Raw genomic sequence first — 24,465 nt, forward strand, 5'->3', positions numbered from 1 at the left:
TGTTGCAGTTCTGGTTCTTAAAATTGTGCTTCGTTACATTAAGACATAAAAAATCTGAATGATCAGTCTCCCACAGATATTAGTCGTGCTAAATTTAGTTTAATGAAACAGCGCTCGCACTTTATTCGGGGTGGTACAGATCTCTCTTTTGGTGCAGCAGCTTCTCCACAAACATACATTATCTCTCTCACTTTCCCTCCCTCTTGGTCCATTTCTCTTGCTTCACCCCCTCTCTCTCACACACATACACACACACACACACACACACACACACGCCTAATGGACTCCTCCAGTCCAATTTTGTCAAGCAGACAAAAATGAAGGACAATGCTTTTTCCCCCCTCTCATGCTGTCTGCGTTCTTGTCCTCTCTGTTTTAAGACACGGCTCTCTGACGATGAACATAATGTGCCTCGAATTGTGTTCTTGCTCAGCTCACTGGGGGAAGCTCGCTCTTGGCCCAGGGGCTGGAAAATCCCAGACATCCACTGCCTGAAAGAAAGAGTTTTTCTGCTCATCCCCTGTAGATGGAACCCATTTTCCCTTGCCAAGTCACTGAGTGCTCCTTCTGTTGCTAGTTGGTCTTGTTAACTGCAGTAGAGAGTGTTAATTGCTTGACCATATGGTTTAGCGTACAGAGTTAATTGTGAAACCGGTGGTGTTAAAGTAGAGGGAAAAGTAGCTTTAAGCGCACTAATTATAGTAGCACAACTCCACTTTAAATAGAGGAACATAGTTTTACACACAGGTCTGTTAAAATTAGCATGTCAGCAGAAACGGCTGTACGACGACGACTCTGATCCACAGTCTTACTCAAACACGGTGGTTAAATTAATATGAGGGTGGAACGAAGGTGATGTGCAGGCGTTGCTTTTAATATATCAAATATTGACAGTGCCACAGATAAAAGAGTGTCTTTGAGATGCTTTCACAAATAGAACAGGGGAAAAGGATGAGGGGCTTGAAAGCACTGAACTGTTAAGAAATATAGGTTAAAAATAGGCTTTCTATACTGTGCTAAAGTCTATTACAGCATCTTTACCTCTTATAGAATATTTCTTCAGTCAGTTTTTGGGCAGATTTATGTTATTGCAAAAAACGGTCATGGATCATGTTCATCATGATTGGATTCATCCCTGCTGCTGACTGCTAACTTCACAGGTCAGTCTGTATCATGCTGCCAATAGAAGCTGATCTATGACATTTCAAATGCTGTATACTTGCTCCACTGGGAGTACCTCTATTCATCTCCTTCTCTCTCACGCGCGCGCTTGCTCGCGCTCTCTCTCCGTCCCTCTGTCTGTCTTTTTCTTTTCATCTCTTACTGTCGCTGTCAGTCCGTCCCTCAGCTCGGCCTTTTATTTGATCTAAGATATAAACAGACATGTCTGCACAGTAAAGACAGTGAGACAGAGAGGCAGTGACACCGAGAGGAAGGAGGCTGAGAAAAAGAGCAGGAACTGTTTGTCCACAGAGGAGGCTGAATCTGTTATATAATTATAAAACAGTAGGTTTTTTTTTTCTCTGAAAGATTAAAGGAAGCAGGTTTGATAATATGATGATTTGATGAATTACTGAATTAGAGCAGTAAGTGATACGTGCAGCGCCTTGAAACCACTGTCATCTTCAGTTACTGAGCCTGGGGTATAACTGTTTCAGCAGCCCCACAGCAGTCAAACTAAATAAACATCTGCTCTTCCTTCCAACATCTGCTGCTTTTTTTTTTTTAAGCATAATTTTGTTTTGCAGCTCATGTCACATTTTGATACTTAACAACAGTATTTCCTTGGTAATTTGTTTTAACCCCCTCCAGAGTTTCCAAGAGTCAGTGGAGGCGGCTTTGATCTCCTGTCCATCGCTATGGGGTATCCCCCCCCACCCTCCCCCCGTGAACACAAGTCTCCCTCTGCATAGTGTGCACAGTACAGTAAGCAGACAGATGACAGATATAGTCTTAGGAGGGGACTAAAGTGATAAGTGTGGAGATTAAGCTAATCTCGGTTATTTTTGTTCACGGGGCTGTTGTTGGTGGTTGCTGTGTGCGAGCAGAGGTTCTGCCGGGGGGTCGTTGGGGAGAGGGTGGTCGCACCGTAGGAAACATTCATCTGTGGTCATTAGCTAGGAAAAGCTCTTATAGACTAACTAATGCTTATTCTCATTACTTATTTATCTGGCATTAGATTTCTGGTTTAATCATTTAGTCAATAAAAACAGCAGTAGAAAAAAGACACATTCCAGTTTGTCAGAGTCAAAGGAGACGTCTGCACGTGTCTTGTTTATGCTTAAGGTCTAAAACCCAAAGATGTCGCTAATTTGCTATAATAGAGAACGATTTTAGACGCTGGAGCCATTCAATGTTTTGGCATTTTTGCTTGAAAAAAATACTTAAATGATGAATTGATTACAAAAATAGTTGCTGATAGATTTTCTGTCAATGGACTGTTCACTTGACTAATCCTCCCATCCTCACAAACGTGGCTGATTGATTCTCCATGAAGCACATAATGATCCCTTGGTTATTTAGAGAAGGGGGATTGAGGGTGGGGTTGGGGGGCAATGCTACTCATGGAAGACATCCTGTAATGATGCCTTGTGCAAATTAATTAATTAGTAACTAGCGAAGCATTTCTGCTTTCACTTCCCCAAGAGTTAATGTCGTGGTGGATGGATTTAGTGAAGCACCCTTCATCCATCTGTCATGGCAACAGCTGGGCTGCAACAGTTTAAATATTGTCTTACACAGGAGCATCATTATAGCATTGGACTATTATTGCTATGGTGTGACTACAGTATAGATTAGATTATGAAGCATTATCAGGCGTCGTCATGATGCTACAGCCATCACAGTAAGAGGTATGTGAGATTAGATGATGTGCACTTGCTGCACTGTGGATCATGTGACCGATCACACCATATAACTTTCACGGTGCTGTGTATTTACTGTTGTTGCACTCTTACTGTTAATGCGTATCCTCTTTCTACTCTCTTGGAGACACGGCCACTATTAGAGATATCGTACACCGTGTTTGAGCATCTCGATCGATAGCAGCTTCGAGTGTAGTCTAAAATCACAGCGCGAGGCCGTCTCCACCCACCCGGGGACATTGGGGAGGGCGTGTCCTTGTGCTAAACTGTTGTTGGAAGGGTCCATCTTGCTGATGTTTACATGAGCACAGCAGGTCACCCTGTGCAATCCAGTCAAATCCTTCCTGCTCTCACATGGGCACTAATCTTCCCCCGACTGCCTTCTTAGCACAACCACAACTCGGACTGCAACACACACAGTCCTCTTCTCCTTCACTCCTTCACTCCTCCATGGCATGTGGAAAAAATTACTTTTTTTTGCTCATTTTTGATTTTTCTCCTCTCTCTGCTTCTCTCTTTCCTTTCTTGTCTTTTTACCTGTCAGCACACTGGCCTACCTCCTTCAAATATCTTGTGTGTGCACGGAAAATAAATGAGATAATAAATGCCAACAAGATGTGGCCTACAAACATTTAAATTCTGATACTTGCACTTCTTGTACTCGAACATGAAATGAACAATTTAAAACAGTTTGGTTTGTATGTAGGAAACTTGATATTCCTTTGATTTAACATCAAATAAATCATTTGACATTTAGGAAAATATATTCATCTCCTATAGTTGAGGGTGAGCTAAGAAGATTGATACCACGCTTACAAATGTGTGTTTACAATGCAGCGCTCAGAGTTGATTAGCTTAGCTTAACATAAAGCCTGGAGGCAGGGTGAAGCAGCAAGCTTAGCTCTGTTTAACACAAACAGAAACTTAAAACTGCAAGTGGTGGTTTCTCAGCAACAAAAGGTCAACTCTAGGTGTCCTGGTGCACTTATTTTGGTACTTCAGACTGATACAGGGCCGCTGTTTCCCTCTGTCCCCAGTCTTTATGCTATGCTAAATTAAGCTAAACAAATTGGGTAAATTACAAACTAGGCCTTTAAAGAAATGCTTCTCCCCCAATGCAGCATCATTTTACACTTGTGGACTGTAGAGAGTCTAAAGAAATAAAATGTGATGTTGGCCATTTCAAATTTAGAGCATGTTAAATACTGTAGTGCAAATGTAAAACACATCAAAATATATCCGTACAACCTGCAGAAAAAACCTGCTATGACTGAGATCAAACATATTTCAACAATATTACTGTGTGATCCTTGCTGACTGACCTGCTTACTAATCCATGAGGTGTCATATTTATCCTAGTTCCTGGACAGATGTCGCATGCCTCTCTGATATCTCCCTGTTATCTCTGTTCTTTCTCTCTTTCCTTCTCTCCTCCGTCACAGGCTGACTGACTGAGTGAGTGAGTGAGGACGCTGATTTAATTCCCAGAATGATGTTGTCAAACTGTCGCGCTGAAACAGAACTTGCATAACCAGACAATTGGTGGGAAAATAGGTCACATGGGAAAAAAAGTTGAGCCCACTGGCATGTTTTTGAACAATATGTCCGTGTTCACTTGTTTTCCCTGCGATTTTTTCTTACAGCGTTGACGAGTGGCACAGGTGCTGTTGTGTGATACTGCCTATGTTTGGAGATGTCAGTCATTGTGTGCGTGTTTTCTTTAGAGCTGAGCCCATGTTGTTATTTTGTTACAATGGGTCAGGTTACAGGTACAAATCAATAGAGCATTCAACCTCCTCCTCATCCATAAATACATTGACTTGTTCACCGGATGCTACGAGCTTTTTCCCTGCATATAGACCCTCATATAAGGCGCGACAGAAAATTTCTAGAAGAACGCGCATAAATTAACTGCATACATTAATCCCCACAGGCTCTGTGAATGATAATGTCCACATACTGTAGGGACAAAGAGGAGGCTTGGCAGACTGTGTGGGTCACGATGTATTGATGCGCTGACAGAAGAGGTACAGGGCTTTTTATATTTCAGTCTTAACGGGAGCCTCCCCACAAAATCCACAAATGACTTCCATGCAGAGCACATCATAAACGTGACCCCTGTGGCTGTGCGGGCTTCTGCCCCAGAGGATGCTGCCTCTGCCTCTTGCCAATGCAGCTCTGAATGGTAGAGCACAGATTAAGGCAGAACAGAAGTGTCGAGGTTATCACGCTCACACGACCAAAATAGACGCAGAGCGGGTGAGACAGCGGGCAAGGCAGCTCGGCTCACGGTAGCTATAGTGTGATGTGCTTAGCGGAAGAATAAGAGAAGAATAATGCTGACGGACTCAAAAATGATGGAAAACAGAGCAGTTGAACAGCGGTGCTCCCGTAGGGAAGAGCTACCCAGGCAGAAAGAGTCTTTCTTCTAAACTTGTGACTGACGTATTACCATGGGATGACTCATCCAATTAAAGGAATGCATTGATTAATGGTTGCTATGGGCTAATCCAGAGGAAAAACAGCATTACAACACATTCTATAACACCTAACGTCTTTTTTTATCCTGCACGCAAACACTTATCTTTGAGCCCTAAGTGTTAGCAGTTGTGCTTCATGAGGCATCGACTGCTGCCAAGAGGCTGCATACAAAAAATTTGAAGATTAAACGTGTTGCAAAATTTATATCCAAGTGGTTGTATGAAATAAAAACAAGAGGGAAAATTATTACTAGCAGCCAATGCCTGCAAAGTGTGGGTATTAGCCTACTGCAGTGTGTTCTTTGTGGCTCATTAGTGCTGAACATGATATTTAAGACCCTCCTCAGTGATACAAATATTTACCGTGGGTAACCTGTTTGTCAGATGTATAAAGGTTATATAGCTGCAGAATGCGGTCAGGTTGATGGTGGCTGAACAAACAAGGTGAAGCAGTATGTTAAAAAATGATTTGTATGTATCATTACAGAAATGGACTGAGCCTGCTGTTCTTCTATTATCATCTGTTGTCCTCTCACTGATAGTTTAAAGGTCAGTTAGGCTACTTGCCTAGTGGTGAAAAGTAGCAAATACTTCTATACTATTTTTTCATAGAAAACACAGTTTCTAAAATATAAAGCAATGTTAAAATGCAGATTTAAAGTAGTGATGATGAGCTCCAACATATAATAATAATAATAATAATAATAATAATAATAATAATAATAATAATAATAATAATAATAATAATAATAATAATAATAATAATAATAATAATAATAATAATAATAATAATAATAGGACAATTTTACAATATACCATTCTTTCACTACTAATGCTAATGTGCTTTTATGTTCTACTTCAAGTACTCACTAGTACTTGATCCATGATGTCATGCTTTGCCGGGTGTGTGAGTCAGAGATTCATGTAGCAAAGAAATAATGATCTTCCCTTTAAAGTGTCTTCTGTTACATTAATTGATCACTAATTGTTTTGTGCCCGTGTAAAGATCCCATCGATCTCCACCTGCCTTTTAATTAAGTCTCTGACTACAAATTACTGCTGGGCCTCATTACCTAAATGCACTGCCTCTGCACCACAGAGTCACAGTCTATTGATGCAGAGAAACTATTGTCCTGCAGGTTTTTCTTTCTTTTTTTTCTTTTTGCACAGCTTTGGCATGTTACATATATGACACTGCTCTTCTTGTGCAGTCTAGTCTATTCTTGTCTGTGTTGCACCCAGATTTACAGACTGATTAGCTTCAGAGAGCATACACTACTATGCTGCCTGAAGCTCTGACATAATGCCAAGTCTATTTATGTTTATTTATTGCCGAACTATACATATATCAACATGATTACACATAGAGCATAACAGTGATGTGATTTGTAATTACTTCCAGGAAGCTGCTTTTCTTTTGGGAGGGGTGGGGAGCAGCATTGGAAAAAATGTACATGAAAATTCCTCTTTCGGCTCAGACATACATTGTCTCCAGGAGGGCTTTGGTTTGCTTTTATTCTAAATGGTCAGCAGCTTTATTCCAGAGGAGACACACGGGAAGAGAGAACACGAGACTTGCTAAATCCCGGTGAATTCCCATTACATGATAATATGATTTTTCAAATCCAAGTTCAACTGTAATTTTGTGATTAAGCAAAACCAAGAGAGATCCAAAAGGAGATTTACAAGACGATGTTAAGCGGGAGAATTCCAGATTTTCCTGGAAGCAGTTTTGTCATCCTTCAATGTAATAGCCAGTGGTGGATTTAATCCCCTCAAATTAGTCCCTCGCTAATCCTCACTAACCTCAAACAGAGGTCACTCATGTCCAATTTGAAGATGCATAAAGAACACTTTGTAATTGCGTGTCCAAGGCCCACAGCTTGACGATGAGTAATTCTCCTGCGTGCTCTTTTCACTGCACATCAGATTCAAAATGTCAGCCTACAGTAAACACATCAACCTGACAGACTGCCGCGGTGTGAACGCCTTTTAAATGGAAATTAAACACGTGTTGAATCGCACCTGTGATTATCACAATACAATAACTCACTGATTGACATTTCATCACTTTTGCTCTTGGATGTCTTGAAGCTTATTCACCTTCTTGGTTTTTACATCCACATACCCTCATCTGCTCTGCTCGACCATACTGCGGTGGTGAATGGATGGTGAAGGGCCAAATGTGAATGAGCGGCGTGCTGGCTGGACACAACCAGCGTGTGACCTTGTGTCGCTATCACATCACATCTTGGCTATTCGTCTCTTCTGTATTAGAGGATTATGCTGACCTCTGCCCTTGCCCCCGGTCAAATTTAAGCTTGATGCACTTAATTCTAAGCCTATATTTTGCCATTGCCAGCTGAGAGTATTGGCTGTGCTTTTGGCTCTCTGTCAGTGCCACCTATTTCCTGTAGTCGTGCAGTTTGTGCACGACTACAGGATCTTGGGAATACAGAGCCTTTGTGATTGCTTTGTTTGTGTTTAACATTTGGGGACAATGTTCTGAAATGTCCACCTACTGTCGCTGCCCTGCTCTCTTGTGCGCTTGTAATGCGAACAGGTGATTCAACAATTTTTTTTACGTGGCCCCTTTCAACCCGACACACACGGGCACAGTCATGCAAATGCAGGAAACACTGCAGTGAGTAGATATTTTGCATTCAGTGGACAGGCCACCATTTGGAGCAACACAAACAGATGGTCACAGTCACAAAATCAAGTCAATACATTGACGAAGGAAGAGCACGATAACGCAACAGACCATAGAACACAATAAACACAGACAGGGTCTTGCATGGCAGCACACAGTGCACTTCACACACAGCTTATACTAATGCTGCTTTTGCACACCAGCTTTGCAAACAAAAACAAAGTCAGAATGCACAACAGGCAGCCAATCAGAAGCTCCCATTCTTGATTAACAAAAAAAACACCTCCTCACTTATTAAAATATCAATGAAACAGCCTTTATGCTCGTTGTTGCTCATGGGTTTTGTTGCTGATGCCTCTTCAATCTCTCACTGACCAGTTTCTTGTACTATACAGTGAACAGCCAACATTGTTGGTGCGTTGCTGCTTTTTTTTTTTTTCGGTCTTGGTTTGATTCCCTGCACAGCTGTCTCCCTCTCCGTGGCCTCGATGCAACTCATTAACACTCTGTCACAGAAAGTTGCTGAGTGATGATCCAGTATGAGCATGTTCGCAAGTTGTGGAACAAGACTGTCACAATCATCCTGAACATGACAAAGCAGAGCCTGCTTCCCACTAGAGAAAATTGACTTGTTTATTTGCATAGGAAGGAGAGAGGTTGTATTAATATATTAAAATATGTATATTATTACAAATACAGTGAGTTTGCTACAGTATATGAAAATATAGTTGTAGTTATAATAGAGCAATGGCAACAACTGAAACCCCTCGCTGAAAATTCATCCTAATACATTCCTACATCACCATGAAGGTTATCCTGTATAATCCTCTGACCAGACCAGCCCAGTGATCTACACCCGGAGCTTCTATTATTAAGGACTCTAATAATAGCCCTACCTTGTGGCTACCTGCTGCCACTAGCAGACTTTTCAAACTGAAATACAAACCCAAACAAACCCTGCATCGTGTTAATGAGTTTCTGCATCATTCCTCTCCGGCCTCAGTGACTCAGCGTGACCCAAAGTTCATGCCGGCCTCCCAGCAAAGTGAAATGATCCCTGGGAATTAGCAAAATCCTCCCTGCAACCTTCACACACACACTCGCTGTCCCCCAAAACCTGATCCCCAATTTATTTTTCTCCTTGAGCCTCTTTTGTTGTTGTTTTTGTTTTGTTTTTCCGATGCATTAGTTAAAGGAGGAAAATGCAGACGAGCAGTCGACCCTTTTCTATTTCTGCCTGGTGTGAGTCATTTGCAATTCAATGGGGGACTAAAGTGCGACTTCCTGTTTTCCACTGCTATTGTAATCCACCAGGAATATATACCTTTATTAGTTACCTTCATGTCTCTCTTCTTTCTATCTTTGTATTTTGTCTCTCCCATTCTCTGTCTGTCCGTCTTGTCCTGTGTCTGGTGTTCTTTCCCATCATGTCACCAGACTGTGATGAATGTGGAGATACACACACACACACGCACACACACATGGAGGGAGAGAAAGTTCTTCTAAATTAAGAATAAAGATGTAGGCAGGAGAAGAGATACTGGGTGCATTGAGACAGCCATCCTGTAAGCTAGTGGCTAATTTTAGCCTTTCAGGGCAGTGCACTGTATCTCCCTGTGGATGAGTTGAACCATAGAGGGATCTGAGCATCAGCTCAGCCTCTTGTTCTCTTCTCTGTTTTGTGTGTGGACACTGTCCTTTGTGCAGAAAGGTTAGAGGACAGCCACAATGGGCCACGGTGGGGGGACGTGAATTCAAAGAGCTTTTAAAACACCTGGGGTTTGGTTGTAATGTTAGATTTTTAATATATACACAGTACACGGTGAAACTGGTTCAGAATTATGGCAAAATACATGACGTCGGTACTCGAGCTGTGTCTCCTTTCTGGAGAGGTTGAACTGTATGAGATGAGGAAGTGAGTGGCTTTTGCAAGCTGGTAAAAATGGGTCAGGATTTCTTCCAGATTCTCAGGTATATGAGCCAGAAGGAAGAGGAGAATAAAGGGCAAATGATGTCAAACTTTAGACTGGATAGGGAATTATAGAGTAAAATTTTCAACGTAACATTTCACAGATTTTAATAGGTTCCAATTTCATGTACTACACAAACAAACATGTTAAATTACTTAAATCACTTCCCTGTCATCATTTTAATCTATTACTTGTTTGCAGATTTTAATCATTTATAATTTTCAACTTGGAAACTCTGTAAACTGTCATCATGAGTGTAGAAGACAAAAGAGACAAAAAGGTAATTTTCTCTTATGCACTGTAGTGATGAACTCCAGTCATTACACATGTGAGAAGCAGAATGGGCAGTTTATGGGGGATGGAAAGTCATCAACTTAAAAATAGATAATTACCTGAAATCTGTCATTCAACAAATTGGTGAATGGGACAGGTTTATTATGCAAAACCCACCAATCTTTTTTTTTTTATACCACATTTAACTTTTCTTTTTAGGAGGAGAAATTGAGCTTCGGTGTGAGGATGATTGTGGAATAACTAACCTGGAAAGAAGTAATGGGTTTCACATGCTAATGAGAGGGTCTGAATTAGTGCCCCAGCCAACCGGCCGTGAGTCAATTCTCTTCGCCCAGATCCAAAGTAAATGAAACCGCTTCTCATTGCAGATGTGGTTACTCACCCCGCTGATGACTTTCTATTCTGAAACTTCCTGCTCTGATTTAATAGCCACAGCAGCAGTTAACAGTTGCCCCGGCTGATGGCATTTCTGCCCCTGCACGCCTTCGTGCCTAAACATTTCATTCAGCTCATTCTGTCTGCATGCATTTCCTGCACTGGTCTGTTTGTTTTGGAGAGCAGCCATGTTGAATTATGAGCAGCTCAACATCTGCGACTGCAACACACACACACACACACACACACAAACACTGACAACAATCAAATTCTCTGGTGGCCAAACATACGCACCATGTCTCTACTTCAAAGGTGACTTTGCACTTTGGATTTTTTGTATATGATCGTTAGGAATCTGAAAGACAATAACAGGTTTAAATTCTCTGCATCTGTGTTGACTGCTCAAGCTTGTATAATTCCACACTGAAATTCATTGATCTAACTGTATTCTCTCTCTCTCTCTGTTTCTCTTTGGCAGATCTTCCATATGACCTATGACCTGGCTAGTGCAGTGGTAAGAATATTTAATTTGATAGGGATGATGCTACTTCTGTGTCACTGGGATGGCTGTCTCCAGTACCTGGTGCCTCTCCTCCAAGACTTCCCTCCTGACTGCTGGGTGTCGCTAAACGGTATGGTTGTAAGTATTACACACTCTTCTCTTTTGTTTGTTATTTTTGGCATTTCGTAGCAGAGAAACTGTCTCTGTGTGTCAGAGCCACTGAGCACAGCCGTTTGTCACATGACCATTCACTAAGCTGCTACCCACCTTTTTCCTGGTTGTTTGAAAATGCCAAGTCCAGTTGATTCTTAAATATATTAAAATAAAAGCAGGTATTAAAAATGCACATCATGAGTTTTTGTAAAAACAAACAAAAAAAACAAAACACTGAGGTTAAATCTATGATGATGACAGTAAAATGTCAGCATCCTCCTTCTCTTTCTTATATTTGTTCTTGTAGTGTAGGAGTTAGTGCTGATATTATAGCACAGTATGCTGAGGAAGATATACAATCACTAATTTTTAATGAATGTTACAAGAGACACTATTTGACAGTCACTGTGTGTGGGTGGGGCTTAGTGAATGGTCAGGTACTTAGGTTACTCTGTGCATGTGTGTTGTCATTGGATCAACCTCAGCCTAAAAAAACAGTTTCAGATAAGTTAGTGATTGTTAAGACAATGGTCAAAAACTTGGACTGGACAATTTTAGAGCAATGTGTCAGCTTCGTTGTTGAAAACTTGTGTGGATTGTTTAACCAGTCTTCAACCAGATCAGACTGTTACTCTCTCCTCTTCTGCTTTGGTTAGAGCACAGTTGGCCTTGTTAGACACCAGAAGAGGCACTTAAAGCAATACTTACCGATCTGGCATTTCACTCAGCACAGCACAAACATTTGAAAATCAACAGCTCCACCTCCCTCACAAGTCCCTCCCACCTCTCGCTCCTGCCGCATCTCCACGAGCCCCCTCCCTCCCTGCTGCATGCGTTGGCATGGCAACGGTAAACAGAACAGGAACGCGAGTGAAACGGGAAAAACACAAACAAACACAACACAGAGTTTTACACCGTATAAACGGACTCGGTGATGATGACTGATGAGTTTTATAATAAACTGTTGTTAGCCTACTGCTACTGGAGACGCAGGGGAAGTGATTGTTACAGATTACAGTTCTCAACGAGCCGGGCTGGCGGCCGGACCAGCGCCACCTGATGCTCTGGTTCAGGCCGAAAATAAATCCAGACCGAGCCGAGTCGAGCCGCGCCGGTCCGGACTTCAACCGGGTCCGGACCGCTGAGAACTCACAGAGCTAACAGTAGCCTAGCCGTTAGCACAGAGCTAACAGTAGCCTAGCCCCCTAGCCGTTAGCACTGGATGCTTTATAGACACATGTGACTTCCTGTGTTTACGTATCACTCAGGGCTGATCACTATCAAAGTTACAATATCAGACATGAAACTCCGCGACCAGCTGCGGCTGCAGTTATTGGTCTTTTAAAAAACTATTTATTTCCAAAAACCTTCTTTCTAGTGTGTTGTGACTCTAGTCTCCTCTGCTCTGTGTCCTGCTACTGCTCTGTCAATAAGCGTTCTTCCTGGTCGGGAGGGGGGAGAGGAGGAGAGGGGTGCACAAAGTGATTACATATTAAGTAGGTTCGGTCGCTCTTCAAATCTTATTAATCGGACCGAATAATATTATTGGTCAGACTTTTCTCAGAATTATATGAGAATGAAAAAATGATGAGTTTTTAACCCTGTTGGGTTTCTCTTACATTTTAATGTATCATCAGATTATTAATAGCATTTTAACTTAGACAAAGAAATGTGCAAAAGTTCCAGAAAGGTAAGTATTGCTTTAACTGTGAGTCTTGTGGGTAAAAGGTGCGATTTGACACAGTTAACTGGACTGTAGTGTGAAAAACATACCGCACAATAATAAAAAAAAAAACCCTCTGAAGTTATAATGACTATCTTTCAAAAGAAAAATGGGATCTCCAGATGAAAAGCAGGAGCCACTGAGTGAGTTGACAGGTAGCTAGTGGTGTGTACTGGCCTGGCGCTGTATTCTCCTGGTGTTGTGTTTTGATATAGTATCTAATTTGGAGCGAGAGTCTGTCTATAAATAAGAGATGCAGGCACATTTCATCAGGGATGTTGTTTCAGATACATTATTGCTCTGCCAACCTACAAAGACAAAGCCTAATCAGACAGTTCCCCTGCCGCTTTGAAAAAGTGAGTTAACTCAACTTGGGGTAAATTGTTTGTTCAACATCTTTTTATGAGTTTCATGAGAAAATAGAAAACTGAGTTAAATTAATTGAAGTTGGGTAAAGTTAAATAAACTGAAGTCATATACAGCTGCAGATGCTGAAGCCACTTTGTAGCAAAGACAACAGACAAAGTTCACTATAAAGTGTTTATGAGAAGGTCTGAATTCACGAACCTTCATTATGGTCATATACTGTACATAGATTAATAGTATGAAAAGAACTGTGATATACCATGACTTGTTTTAAAACATGTCTGTTTTCTTCAAACTACAAAAAAGGAGAGTCTCTGGAGTGTTTTGACCCCCAAGCAATGCATGCTGGGAACTCTATTGACATGCCAATAAAAACTGACTCAAATGAGTTGAGTGAACTCTCAGCAGTTCATTCTGTCATTCAGTCATTCAACTCATTTCAAGCCAAAAATCCTCAAGTTTATAAATCCTGAACTCTGAAACTTAAACTAGATAACCCAAACATAATTAACTTGAAATTAGCAAAACATACAAATATATTAAATCAGTGTCAAACCCTGATTGACTTCTGTAGTAACCCTGCCTGTTTTTCTTGGCCTCCTCAGTTTGATAACACTTAGCCTACATAAAAACACTTTTTCTGCACTTTTGTTTGGTAGTTGCTACAGCAAAAGATTAGGGCCAGATGTGATTCATTTTACGTTTGGCTTCTACAAAACTCCAAACAGAAACGGTCTTAGTTCGAGGTGTCTGCAGATTGTTCTTTCCCTCTCTGTGTTTCTTTGTGCTTCTCCACCTCCTTCATGAGTTGGGGTCAAATGGACTGTGGTTGCTCCTCTCAGAGCGATGCGATGGTGCCAAAGTGTGTGCAGGCCTCATGGGTAATGCTGATTGTAAATGCTCGCCCGGGGAGCTCTTCTGCCTTCTCATCTCCCTCTCTCCCACAAACATCTCTGTGCTCCACATGCACGCTGACTGCTCACAGGCATCAGACTGGAGGTGCAGATGTCAGCCTCCCTCAACATCACAGCTCTCTATCCCACTCTTATCTTTACTTTCAGGCAATGAGTTGCCCAAGTGAGCCCACTACCAACTAGCATGTGTTATTCATACAAACAGACATGATCCATCTCGGTTTGCTCCAAAGTAAATGTGCACTGGTATAATTTCCCACTTAACTGTCACAGTTCATCCATGCTAATATGTCATGTATGCAAAACTGGGCAAACTGATTTTTTAAAATTTAAAAAAAAAAACTTTTTTTTGATGCTGTGGGTTCACAAATCACCACTCTAATGATGAACCACTCCTCTTGCTCAGTTTGCTCAGTTATATCTTCCCTCTTGTATGCCAATCAATACAAAATCAAGTAAAGGGATCATTTGCTGCCCCCTGTGCAGCAGGATCATTTACACTATGGAAAGCTACAGCCACAGCCAGAGACGATAGAAGTGTCATTGAACCTTTGAGCTAACATGAGATAGCCATGTGATGGAAGATTTTAGGACAATTGAAACATCTGTGATGACTGATTCATGTGCTCTCTCTCTCTTGAGTTTATAGTATACTATAGTACTTACTAAACAACATAACAAAGACTCCTCTTAGCTCTGCAGATATTTGAGCTGCTTGTTTACAGGATAACAAACCTACACAAAGAGCCTCTCTCACTCAGTCTGTCTGTGCAGGAGCCTAAAGGCATAATAACACTTTACAGATCTCAGGCCAGTGGAGTGGGAGGCTGTTTTTGCGTCATGTGCTCAGGTATGAAAATACGGATCTTGACAGTACTGACATGATTGCTGAAAGGGTCAGCTGATTAATCTCTGGAGTTCTAGGTTGTTAAATAATCAATACTTAGATAGAGGAGGAGCACTGCTCTCACATAATGGTACAACATGAGGGATATGGAATGAAATTAGTTGCTGTTCCTGTGAGAGATGCATGTTTTGTGATGCACACATTGAAACAAGACTTATAAATGTGTTGTATCACCTCTGATGAAACCAATACACAATCAAATACTGTACCGACTAATCTAAACAACACATATAACAAGTTTGATTGTATTTATGAGTAAAATTAGTTTTTCAAATTGGAAAGCATTTGTCTATGGATTGCACAAGTGAGCACTTTCATTTCAGTCTTGCAGATGATGAAACACTGAAACATTTGTCAGCAGTATTGAGGCAAATTTCTCAGAACAATCAAGTTGGGAGAGCAATTACTCAAAATGAAATTAAACATGGCAAACCAGTGCTCTCTCATGCAAGTAAATGCAGATGACTACGAATTCTCTGTGTGCAAATCCAAAGAAAGATGCACTGCACATAAACAAGGGAAGTATTTTAATTTCCCGATCTCTCTTCTATTTTCGTGATGTATGTAAAAACTCATTGAAGCGTGGAGCGTCGCTCTTTCTTAAGATACACAATTAACTTAACAAAACTGCTGACGAAAATAATGGGTTGTTGAAGGCATACACGAGACATGTGGGAGTTTAAACCTGTGCAGAAGTGATAAGTCCTGGTGGAAGTTGAGTAGCTAACATAGTGTTACTGACTGTGATGTGGTAGAATGAGCAATTTGTGGAAATCGCTTCCCTGTGGATCCGTGCAGGAGTCGAGGTCTGTGCGCTGACTGCCGCCTGCTAAATTCAAAGTGAAAAGCCCAACCCACATGCGGGATCCCTTTTCTCACACCATCACAATGCATTAGTGTTCATAAGCAAAAAATATCTTGATAAGATATAACCCCCCCCCCCCACTTTCTATTTACTGCAGGTATAAATACATAATGTGATTATCTGGGCTGTCAGGAGAGCGACTGTCAGGTGAACGTTGCCCTGGAAAAGGTCACGTCTCTCAGCTGCGTTTGCTCGACAGTGACGACTTTGACTTCAGGTTGCGTCATGTTTTTTTTGTTGTTTTTTTGCTTTTTGTTTTTTTCTCGTTGGCTCGGGTACTTTCTGTCTCCAGCTGTGAGGAGAAGAGCGCGGCCAGCGAGGACTGCAGATACTGCTGAGTGGTGCAGTACAGGGTGTAGGGGCTGTTATCTTCTTGACTAATGGCCTGAGAGTAGCTTCTTACTCTTTAGAGGCTGCATTTACTTAATCACCAGACAAGATAATGCTCGCTGTCACTGTGTTGGCTCGGGTGAGAGGGTGATGGGCTGTTGCTTGTGTCTGCAGGTACAGCATGAAGATATGTGTGTTGAGGCATGTGTGTTTTTGTGTGTGCGCAGTGTTTCTGTCGGGGCTCATATTAAGAGAGAGACAGCTGAGCAGTAGTCTGCTGAGGATTCACGTCTCAGTGAGAGTTAGCGGCAGAAACACACACACACACACACACATACATGCAACAAAAGCGAAGAGCCATGGCTAACCATGCATAACTGCCCTTCAGCATCAGTCACCCTTCCCAGCCTCTTTATTCCCTGGACCACCCACTACCCTCCCATATCTTTCTTACCAAACCACTAAATGAGTCACTTCAGTGCAGAGTTATGAATTGATCAAAAAAAAAAAAAAAATCTCCTCTCTGGTTCAACAAAGGAGATGCACTGGTTCCATGTCAGTAGAATTCAAAAACCACTTTTGTCCTGTTGTGAAAAGGACTCATGTCTTTTCTCGTGGTTTATCATTATGTGCAGTACTTTAGCGTCCACAGGATCCAACAGATTCAGATTCACCGTATTTCCTGTGGTCAACCTGGTCTGGGTCGGCTCCTGTTACACTGCTGCAGGTGACAGGTCTGATTAACATCAGAGGATGTGTTAGGATGAGACAGCACCGAACATGTATTAAACCAACTTCCTTGATAAGGACATTGGATTAGCTTGATCAGGAGTTGGCTGCTAATTTTACTTACAAATTAGTCTTAACTTGTTCTCTGGTTGTTGGGTTTGTGTCTTCCAGTCTGGGTTTATGTCCAGCATTTCTTGGCTCTGTATGGGTACAGGTCCCAGCTTTCAAGTAATAGACCGATCCAGGCTGTAGATTTATTTATGTTCTTTGTTGGGTCTGTTATTCACCCCCCCATCCTTGGAGAGTCCTCACTGATAACAGAAGGGCTTGATAAGAGTTGTCGAGTCTTGGTTTACTCAGAAATGCGTATGAGTATTTCGTCCAGAACTGTTGAGTAGGAAAGTCAAGCACTAGCTGCTAAAGTGAAACTCAGCCCTGAAGGACTGAGGCAGGACATTTGAAAATGAGTTTTGCTGCCGAAACAATTCTGACGGACAAGAAATCACTCTTGGTGGCCTATATGAGGAGGCTGTTGTTAATGTGGAGAGTTGGGGCAGTCGCTCATTTCCAAACATGGGATTTCTGTGCTGAGTTTAACCTTTCTGATTGAGGGTGTGCTAATCAGGGAAAGTGGCTGCCGCACATGATTGAGAACAAGAAAGTCACCTCTCCTCTCAGAAAGTCATTCTTGATTTATTCATAACCCTTTAGAGAGCGTTAAAAGAGGGGGGCCTTCCAAGGTTGAAAAGTTAAGAAATACGCTATCTGATAATGAAAATTTTGACAAGTAAACACGTCACAGAGACCAAGGCCCTTACAGAAACTGCTGCCTCACCCGCACTGACCACGTAACAGCTTAAATAATTAGTCGATTAAATGATTAGTCAGTTGGCACAGAAATGCCAAACAGTCAAAAGTTCAATCTAGTAGGAACCTTCTGCTTTTTTTCCTGGCAAAACTTTTGGACTGAGAATTAAAGATGTCCCTCTGGGTTTTTTTCAGGAACATTTTCTCTGTTTTCTGATATTTTTCAACCAATCATTCCACGGCCCTGCGGCGCACCAAAGCTGGAGCAGACCAGTCCCCAAGAAGAATCCCTCGTCATCAGAAGGAGCTGAGCCGACACTAAGCATGAGAACGTACAAGATGAGGGGGAACCCGCAAACTCCCCACAGAGATACACTGCGCTTCACTTGCCAACTTACCGCTTGGTTCTCGTGCACGCCGCCTGCAAATCCCCTCACTTCCTCGCTCATGTGTTCAAAGACTGTTGTGCCTTCTGTGCCCTCCCAGGGAGAACAGCTTGTAGTTTGATTATGTAATTGAAAAAAATGAAAATTGTGCGTCAATTTTTTTTTTCCCCTCCCTGTGCGTGGGACAGCTTGCTGGGTTTTAGAGAGTTATATGATTGAGTAATTAAAACCATCAGTTAATGCGGATGTTTTGCTCATTCAGTTGCATTATTTTGAAACAGAAATGAAGAGAGAATAAACCCAAAATATTACCAAAAGCATAATACTTTGGAAATTGACACAGGCTCTTGAAAGTGTTACGAATAAGGAAAGCAAATGTATTTTCTTTCACTGTTGAGTTATGCTGCAGTGAAACTAGGACAGCTAATGAATCACTGTGCATCTGTGGGAGTACAGATGTGAACTCACTATGATTTTTGCCTCTTGCCCTGTGAGCGCTGCTGCTGTTGAAGGGTCAAATCGTGTCCAGCCGAGCATTACATCCTGTTAGTCTCATTGTTATGTGTCGGTATCACAACAACAAGCGACGCCTCTGGGTCACACACGACGCCGGGACGCCGGTGAATCATCGATTGCCTTCCCGGGGCCACATAATCGCTTACGTTTTTGTGTGAGAAGACGGTTGGAGGCACGATGTTGTGACGTTGTGATTAATGATTTGAAACACTGGCAAGTTGTTAAACGCACCAGTGCACACAGTCAAAGGCCTGCCTCGGTCTAATTACAGAAAGTTGCGAGATGTTGATTGGAATACTTTCACAGTGTGTGGGATGAGATTAGTTTTAATACATGTAATAATAATAATGACGTCTGTGAATTCACTTCACTGTTCTACTTGGAAAACAAAGGCAGAGCCCGCTGACAGATAAATATGCATTATCTGATGCCACTTTTGTCTTTCTGCATCCAGTTCTTAATTATATTTAGTAAAAACTCTGGAGGAAGTGAATGCATCTGCTGGGTCAGCCACATATATTAAAGTCAAGGGAACTGCGAAGAAAAAGAAAGAACATTAAATAAAATGCATTTACTGGGGGAAAGTGTTAATACTGCAATGACTCACTCTTCACAGAAGGTTATACAGCAAGTAACAGTGGTGGGTGTTGATACATTGAACATGTTTATGTCTGTCCTTTGATTACAACTGTAAACAGACCCAAAAAAAAAACTCCAAAACGTAAATGTATGATTGGCTGTTACAATCATAATGCACTGCACCAGACCTACTGCCAGTCACTGATGGCACAAGGAAGAAAACACATTTAAGGCACAACAGTTGATGTACACTTAAACACAACAATTACAGTACACTTAGTGCATCGCTGCTGCTGCTGCTGCTGCTGCTTTGTTTCGCGTGGTGGTTTGTGCTGTTCCTTGGAGAACTGCTGTGGATTCATTTCACAAGCTTTATTGCTGAAACGTTCTGAAACGAGTTTCTCTTTTTCACCCCGTTTTATAAAACCTTCCTCTAAAATTTCAAACATTTTGCACCTGCAGCTCCCAAATTTTACACGTACAATTGCTTCTACTGCAGCGGTCAAATGGCGATGACACAGTCAATTCGATCACAGTCTATTCCCTCCTTTTCTCCTCAACAGGCTACGTAACCTGTTGAATTAACTCGAGCATGCAAGGTTTTACTGAAGCTGCTTTTTTTCTCTCCCCCCTCATTCCAACATCTGACTTATTACTGTAGCATTTACAAACAGCTGGAAATCTTAATCACAGCTTAAGGAAGTGCTACAGTTTGTAATCCCAAAACCTGGAAGTATGTGAGCTGTGCTTAAACACAAGACTTTTTTTTTTATGCCTCCGTGCTGGTACTGTAACAGCTGCGGCCGGAAGCATTATGTTTTAAGGCTGTCCATCTGTACGTGCGTCGGTCCCATTCTCACGCAAGCAATTTCTCAGTAATGCATTGCATCAGGTTTGGCACCAGGGTTGACTCAGAGGATGGACTGATAAGATTTTGGAGATCAAAGGTCAAAAGGTTAATGTGACCTTACAAAAAATGTTTTTTGGCCTCTTGAACATGATATTCCACTGTCTTTCATCACAGTTTACTCGGGAAAGGAGATTTTCAAGTTTCATAATGTTCTCTTAAAAGGATTTAAACAATTTGTATTTGATTAGATCAACAGTACATTACTTAATGAATCATCAATATTAGGTCAATATTTTAATGTATTCATAGAGCATTAAAAATGTCTCATCTGCTCTCCTATGTCACGGTGCAGACAATCCCTTATGTATTTATCTGTGCACCGAGCCCATACAAGGACAAACTGTAAAAGGTGCGGTGAGTCACACCAGCTTGTCTAATATCATCTAGCAAAACTCTGTCTCTGCTTTTCCATGCGTACAAATATGTCAACACAAACACTCACTGTTTTGTGTTGCTCACCCACCATCTCAGCCACACATGCTGCATGTACAAATGGGGAAGGACACCTAAGGTTCACGACCTCACAAATGGCATTTGTTCCACTGACATGGTCGGGTGCGTTTGTTCTCTGTGCGTGTAAACACATTATTCAGTCTATGAGTTGTGAGCCATGAGAAAAATAAAATTACACATTTTTTCACATACAACAGGCTCCAAATATTTCCATTATACTCAATGTTATGGAAGGAATTGTGCTTATCTGTGGCATTTGAAGATGGTATTTTGTCGGCCCAACTCTTTGGAGAGAGAAAGAGAGAAAAAAACTGCCAAGGAAAACAAACTGGACTCTATTTGTTATTGAAACTGGCAAGTGTAATTATCACACATTTTCTAATCAGACTCTGGAAGAAACAACTAATCAGCATAGAGATGAGAAGTGGTGAGTCATCCAGGGCAGATGATTAGCTGTAAATTCTCGTATTTACTCAACCTCGGTAGATGATGAACAACGTGGGGCCGAGCGGAACGAAGAATGGTGTGACAGAAGGAGACAGAGATGAATTATATTTTCTCGCGGCTTTTATATTTCTTTCATTAGCCATTCTGTTTTGGACGAGGTGTGGGTAGGCTACTCTGTATGGAGCGCCTCCTCAGCACTTCTTGCTCACAGGAGAAAGTGAAGCGATTGGAGGAGTCAGCGATTCAACTGTCGCATTTGTCTCCACAGACGAACCTATAGTGGGGTCTTCACGGGGTCTGTTCGCTGGCTAACTAAAGAGTTTGCACATCCTCAGGGAAAAGCTACACTTTCACATGTGACATGTAATGTATTAATGATGAGCCTAAATCCTACTCTGACTCGTAGCTAGGATTTAAACGTAGCGAAAAGAAAATCTGGGAATGGTTGAAAAGGCTGAACATTTTAAGTACTATGTGGTGAATCTCCGTAGGCAGTGAAAAGTCATTTTTAAAACATGAAAGGATGTGCGCAAAACAGACTAGCTCATACAATGTGAGTGACACATGTAGCCACGTGCGTATAGTTTCTCTGAACTGAAAAAGCAGGGAGGCATCAGAGGATCATAATCCCTACTGGATGGTATCCATGAGGTTAGAATAGGAAAATCGCCAGTATATAGCAAAGATTTTACTTTGAGGTTGTGACAAGAAAGAAACCTTCATAACAAGGTCATAAGGAGGGCGCATTCCTTCATCAATTATTCATGATGGCCAGTTCAAGACTGAACGCTGACCTCGAAATGTGGTGGAAAACAACAAAACCCTACGGTGGGGGAAACAAACGTCTTAAAGGCATCAAGTGATCCATCCATGCCTCATAATATCTCAGTCTTAAAGAGTGCATGCTGTTTAGTAATAATGATAGACACAAGGCTGATTGTGAGTGGCAGAATTCAATTTCTCATTGGCTGCATCTCTGCTTTGTTTCCCAGTCAGGCAGCGACTTAATCGGGTTCTATACTCAGGCAACTTAGTCAGCACTGAAATGGTCGCTCATGAACCCAGCTGGACACATTATTGAATAACAGGGGCCTCATGAACCCAGCTTGAGAGATGATCATTATGTAGTGGAGGGCGCCCATCACTTTGTGAGGAGAAGTCACGCTGAGAAGAGCGACTCTCAGCCCACTGCAAATCACTTCCCTTTCGTTTGAAAACACCGAGTCGCTGGTGGCTGACTCACTAAATTTTCATAAAGGCGGATTCTCACGCAGTCCGAGCCGCTCTGTTCCACGACTGTCAGCTCTGAATGCTCTGCCCGTGCATGTGGGGACTTCAGCTCTGCATTCCTGTTTCTGCCTCTAACACACCGAATCCCATTACAACACTTATGAAAATCAAACCGGAGAGAAAAGAGGGAGAGAGAGAGAGAGCCAGACCTCCCCTCCTTTCAATGTGCCACTCTGTGTGTCGGACGCCCTGGGCATTAAGAGAAACGAAGCCTCAGACTTCTCTAAATAATGCAAGTTTGGGTGTTTGGGTTTTTTTTAAGCACTTGCAGACATGAACTGCTCTTGACCTTTTGGCAAACAGACAAAACGAATAAGAGAAGGTAGCACCCAGACAGAGGGAGAGCAAGGAGAGAGGAGGGGGTAACAAGAAGTGTTGAAGAGGTTGAACACTGAGGAGCGAAGGAGGAGAGAGAGAGAGGAGGAGGAGGAGGAGGAGGAGGAGGAGAAAAGTTCAGTCAGTCGGTGAGGGTGAGAGGCTCTGAGGCATGAAGAGCATGTTGGCAAAATGTCTGCTGGAGGTTCAGTGATCCATCAAAGGAAAGCCTGTCTCTCCATCCTGCCTGCTGGAGAGCCCTCTCCTCTGCTGCCTTGCCTTACAGTAACCTCCCCCCGCCCCCTCTCTGTCTCTCCCACCCCACCGTCCCCCGTCTCTCCTGTCTCTGTCTTTCACAGAACGTCTCCTGGGGGAAGCAGTACTCTTACGCCCTCTTCAAAGCCATGAGCCACATGCTGTGCATCGGGTACGGTGCCCGGGCGCCCGTCAGCATGTCTGACCTGTGGATCACCATGCTGAGTATGATTGTAGGCGCCACGTGCTACGCCATGTTTGTGGGCCATGCTACAGCTCTAATCCAATCACTGGACTCCTCGCGCAGGCAATACCAAGAAAAGGTAAGAAGAACCAAGGAGGAGCGACATTGTGGTAGCTAATCCATGAGACTGAAAAACAAACAAAACAATGAGGTCTGTGTGATTTTCATAACACAGGATGGTACAGTAGTAAGAGAACTGCATGGCGTACAACTCATTCATGTTTTGTTGTCTCAAGGTAAGTAATGCTAATTACCACTGGGATGGTCTTAAAGTGCTAATCTGTGGGTTTTGCTCTTTCCGTCGGCGTAAAATCCTGCTCATTGCAGCTCGACTTAAATAAATTAGGTCTCACTTCTCTCAGTGGCCCTGTGGACCAATGGGTTGAGCTCTCGTAGATCACAATATCCGGGGCGGTGACTGGGAAAGAGGATTTTCTCCCCCCAAGCTGATCACACAAGGCCAATGGGGTGAGGAGGTCGATGAGATGGACCAGCAACCGCCAGTCTGTCTGTAGGCTGCCAGTGGACATTTTTATTCTTCCATTTCATTTCAGTCCCTATTTCCTTTTTTTTTTTTTTTAGTCGAGGGTGATTATCCAGCATTTCAGCCGAGCCACCATCTGTGATCCTGCTAAGGGGCCCAGGCAATTCCCAGAACACACGGCCATGACTGATGCGCTGTGTGTGCTCGCACGCAAGAACCTGACTCTAACTCCCAAACTTTTCCTGCGTGTGCCACACAGCTCCGTGTACGTCCGCCACGGCAGAGGAGGGGATTAAAATCCTCTGTGGCATGTCTTCATCCGCTTCAGAACTATGGCCGTGATTAAAATGAAGAGCTGACCTTTAACTTATACAGTAACAAAGATGATGTAAGCTTGAATGGGCTGATTCTCCACGGTCCACCATGTATTTATGATTTTTTTTTCTTTATTCAGATATAAATGTCAGATTTTCCTCAGAGCGATGAACAGAAACTGGTCACGCATGTCTATCGTGTTTTTTTTTCCAGTCATATCCAATTCACATTTACATTGTGATAATATAATGAGTAAAAGTAAAAGAACATTAAATTACAAAAAGTTAATCAACTTTTAATAGATTAACTTTTGAAACATTTTAACTCCAGCTCGATTTT

The 24,465-nt window shown here is 42.2% G+C and overlaps 1 protein-coding gene across 1 annotated transcript in view; it reads left to right on the forward strand.

The window, feature by feature from the left end:
- Nucleotides 1-24,465, forward strand: part of hcn1 (hyperpolarization activated cyclic nucleotide-gated potassium channel 1) — a gene marked incomplete at its 3' end in the record, with an annotated part of 61,928 nt that overhangs the window by 15,707 nt on the left and 21,756 nt on the right. The window contains exons 3-4 of the mRNA XM_083984190.1: nt 11,115-11,276; nt 23,188-23,406. Coding sequence (XP_083840316.1) covers nt 11,115-11,276; nt 23,188-23,406 — 381 coding nt within the window. The remainder of the gene's footprint in view (nt 1-11,114; nt 11,277-23,187; nt 23,407-24,465) is intronic.

Source organism: Trachurus trachurus (genome assembly GCF_905171665.1).
Source record: "Trachurus trachurus genome assembly, chromosome: 12".
Classification (NCBI taxonomy): Eukaryota; Metazoa; Chordata; class Actinopteri; order Carangiformes; family Carangidae; genus Trachurus; species Trachurus trachurus.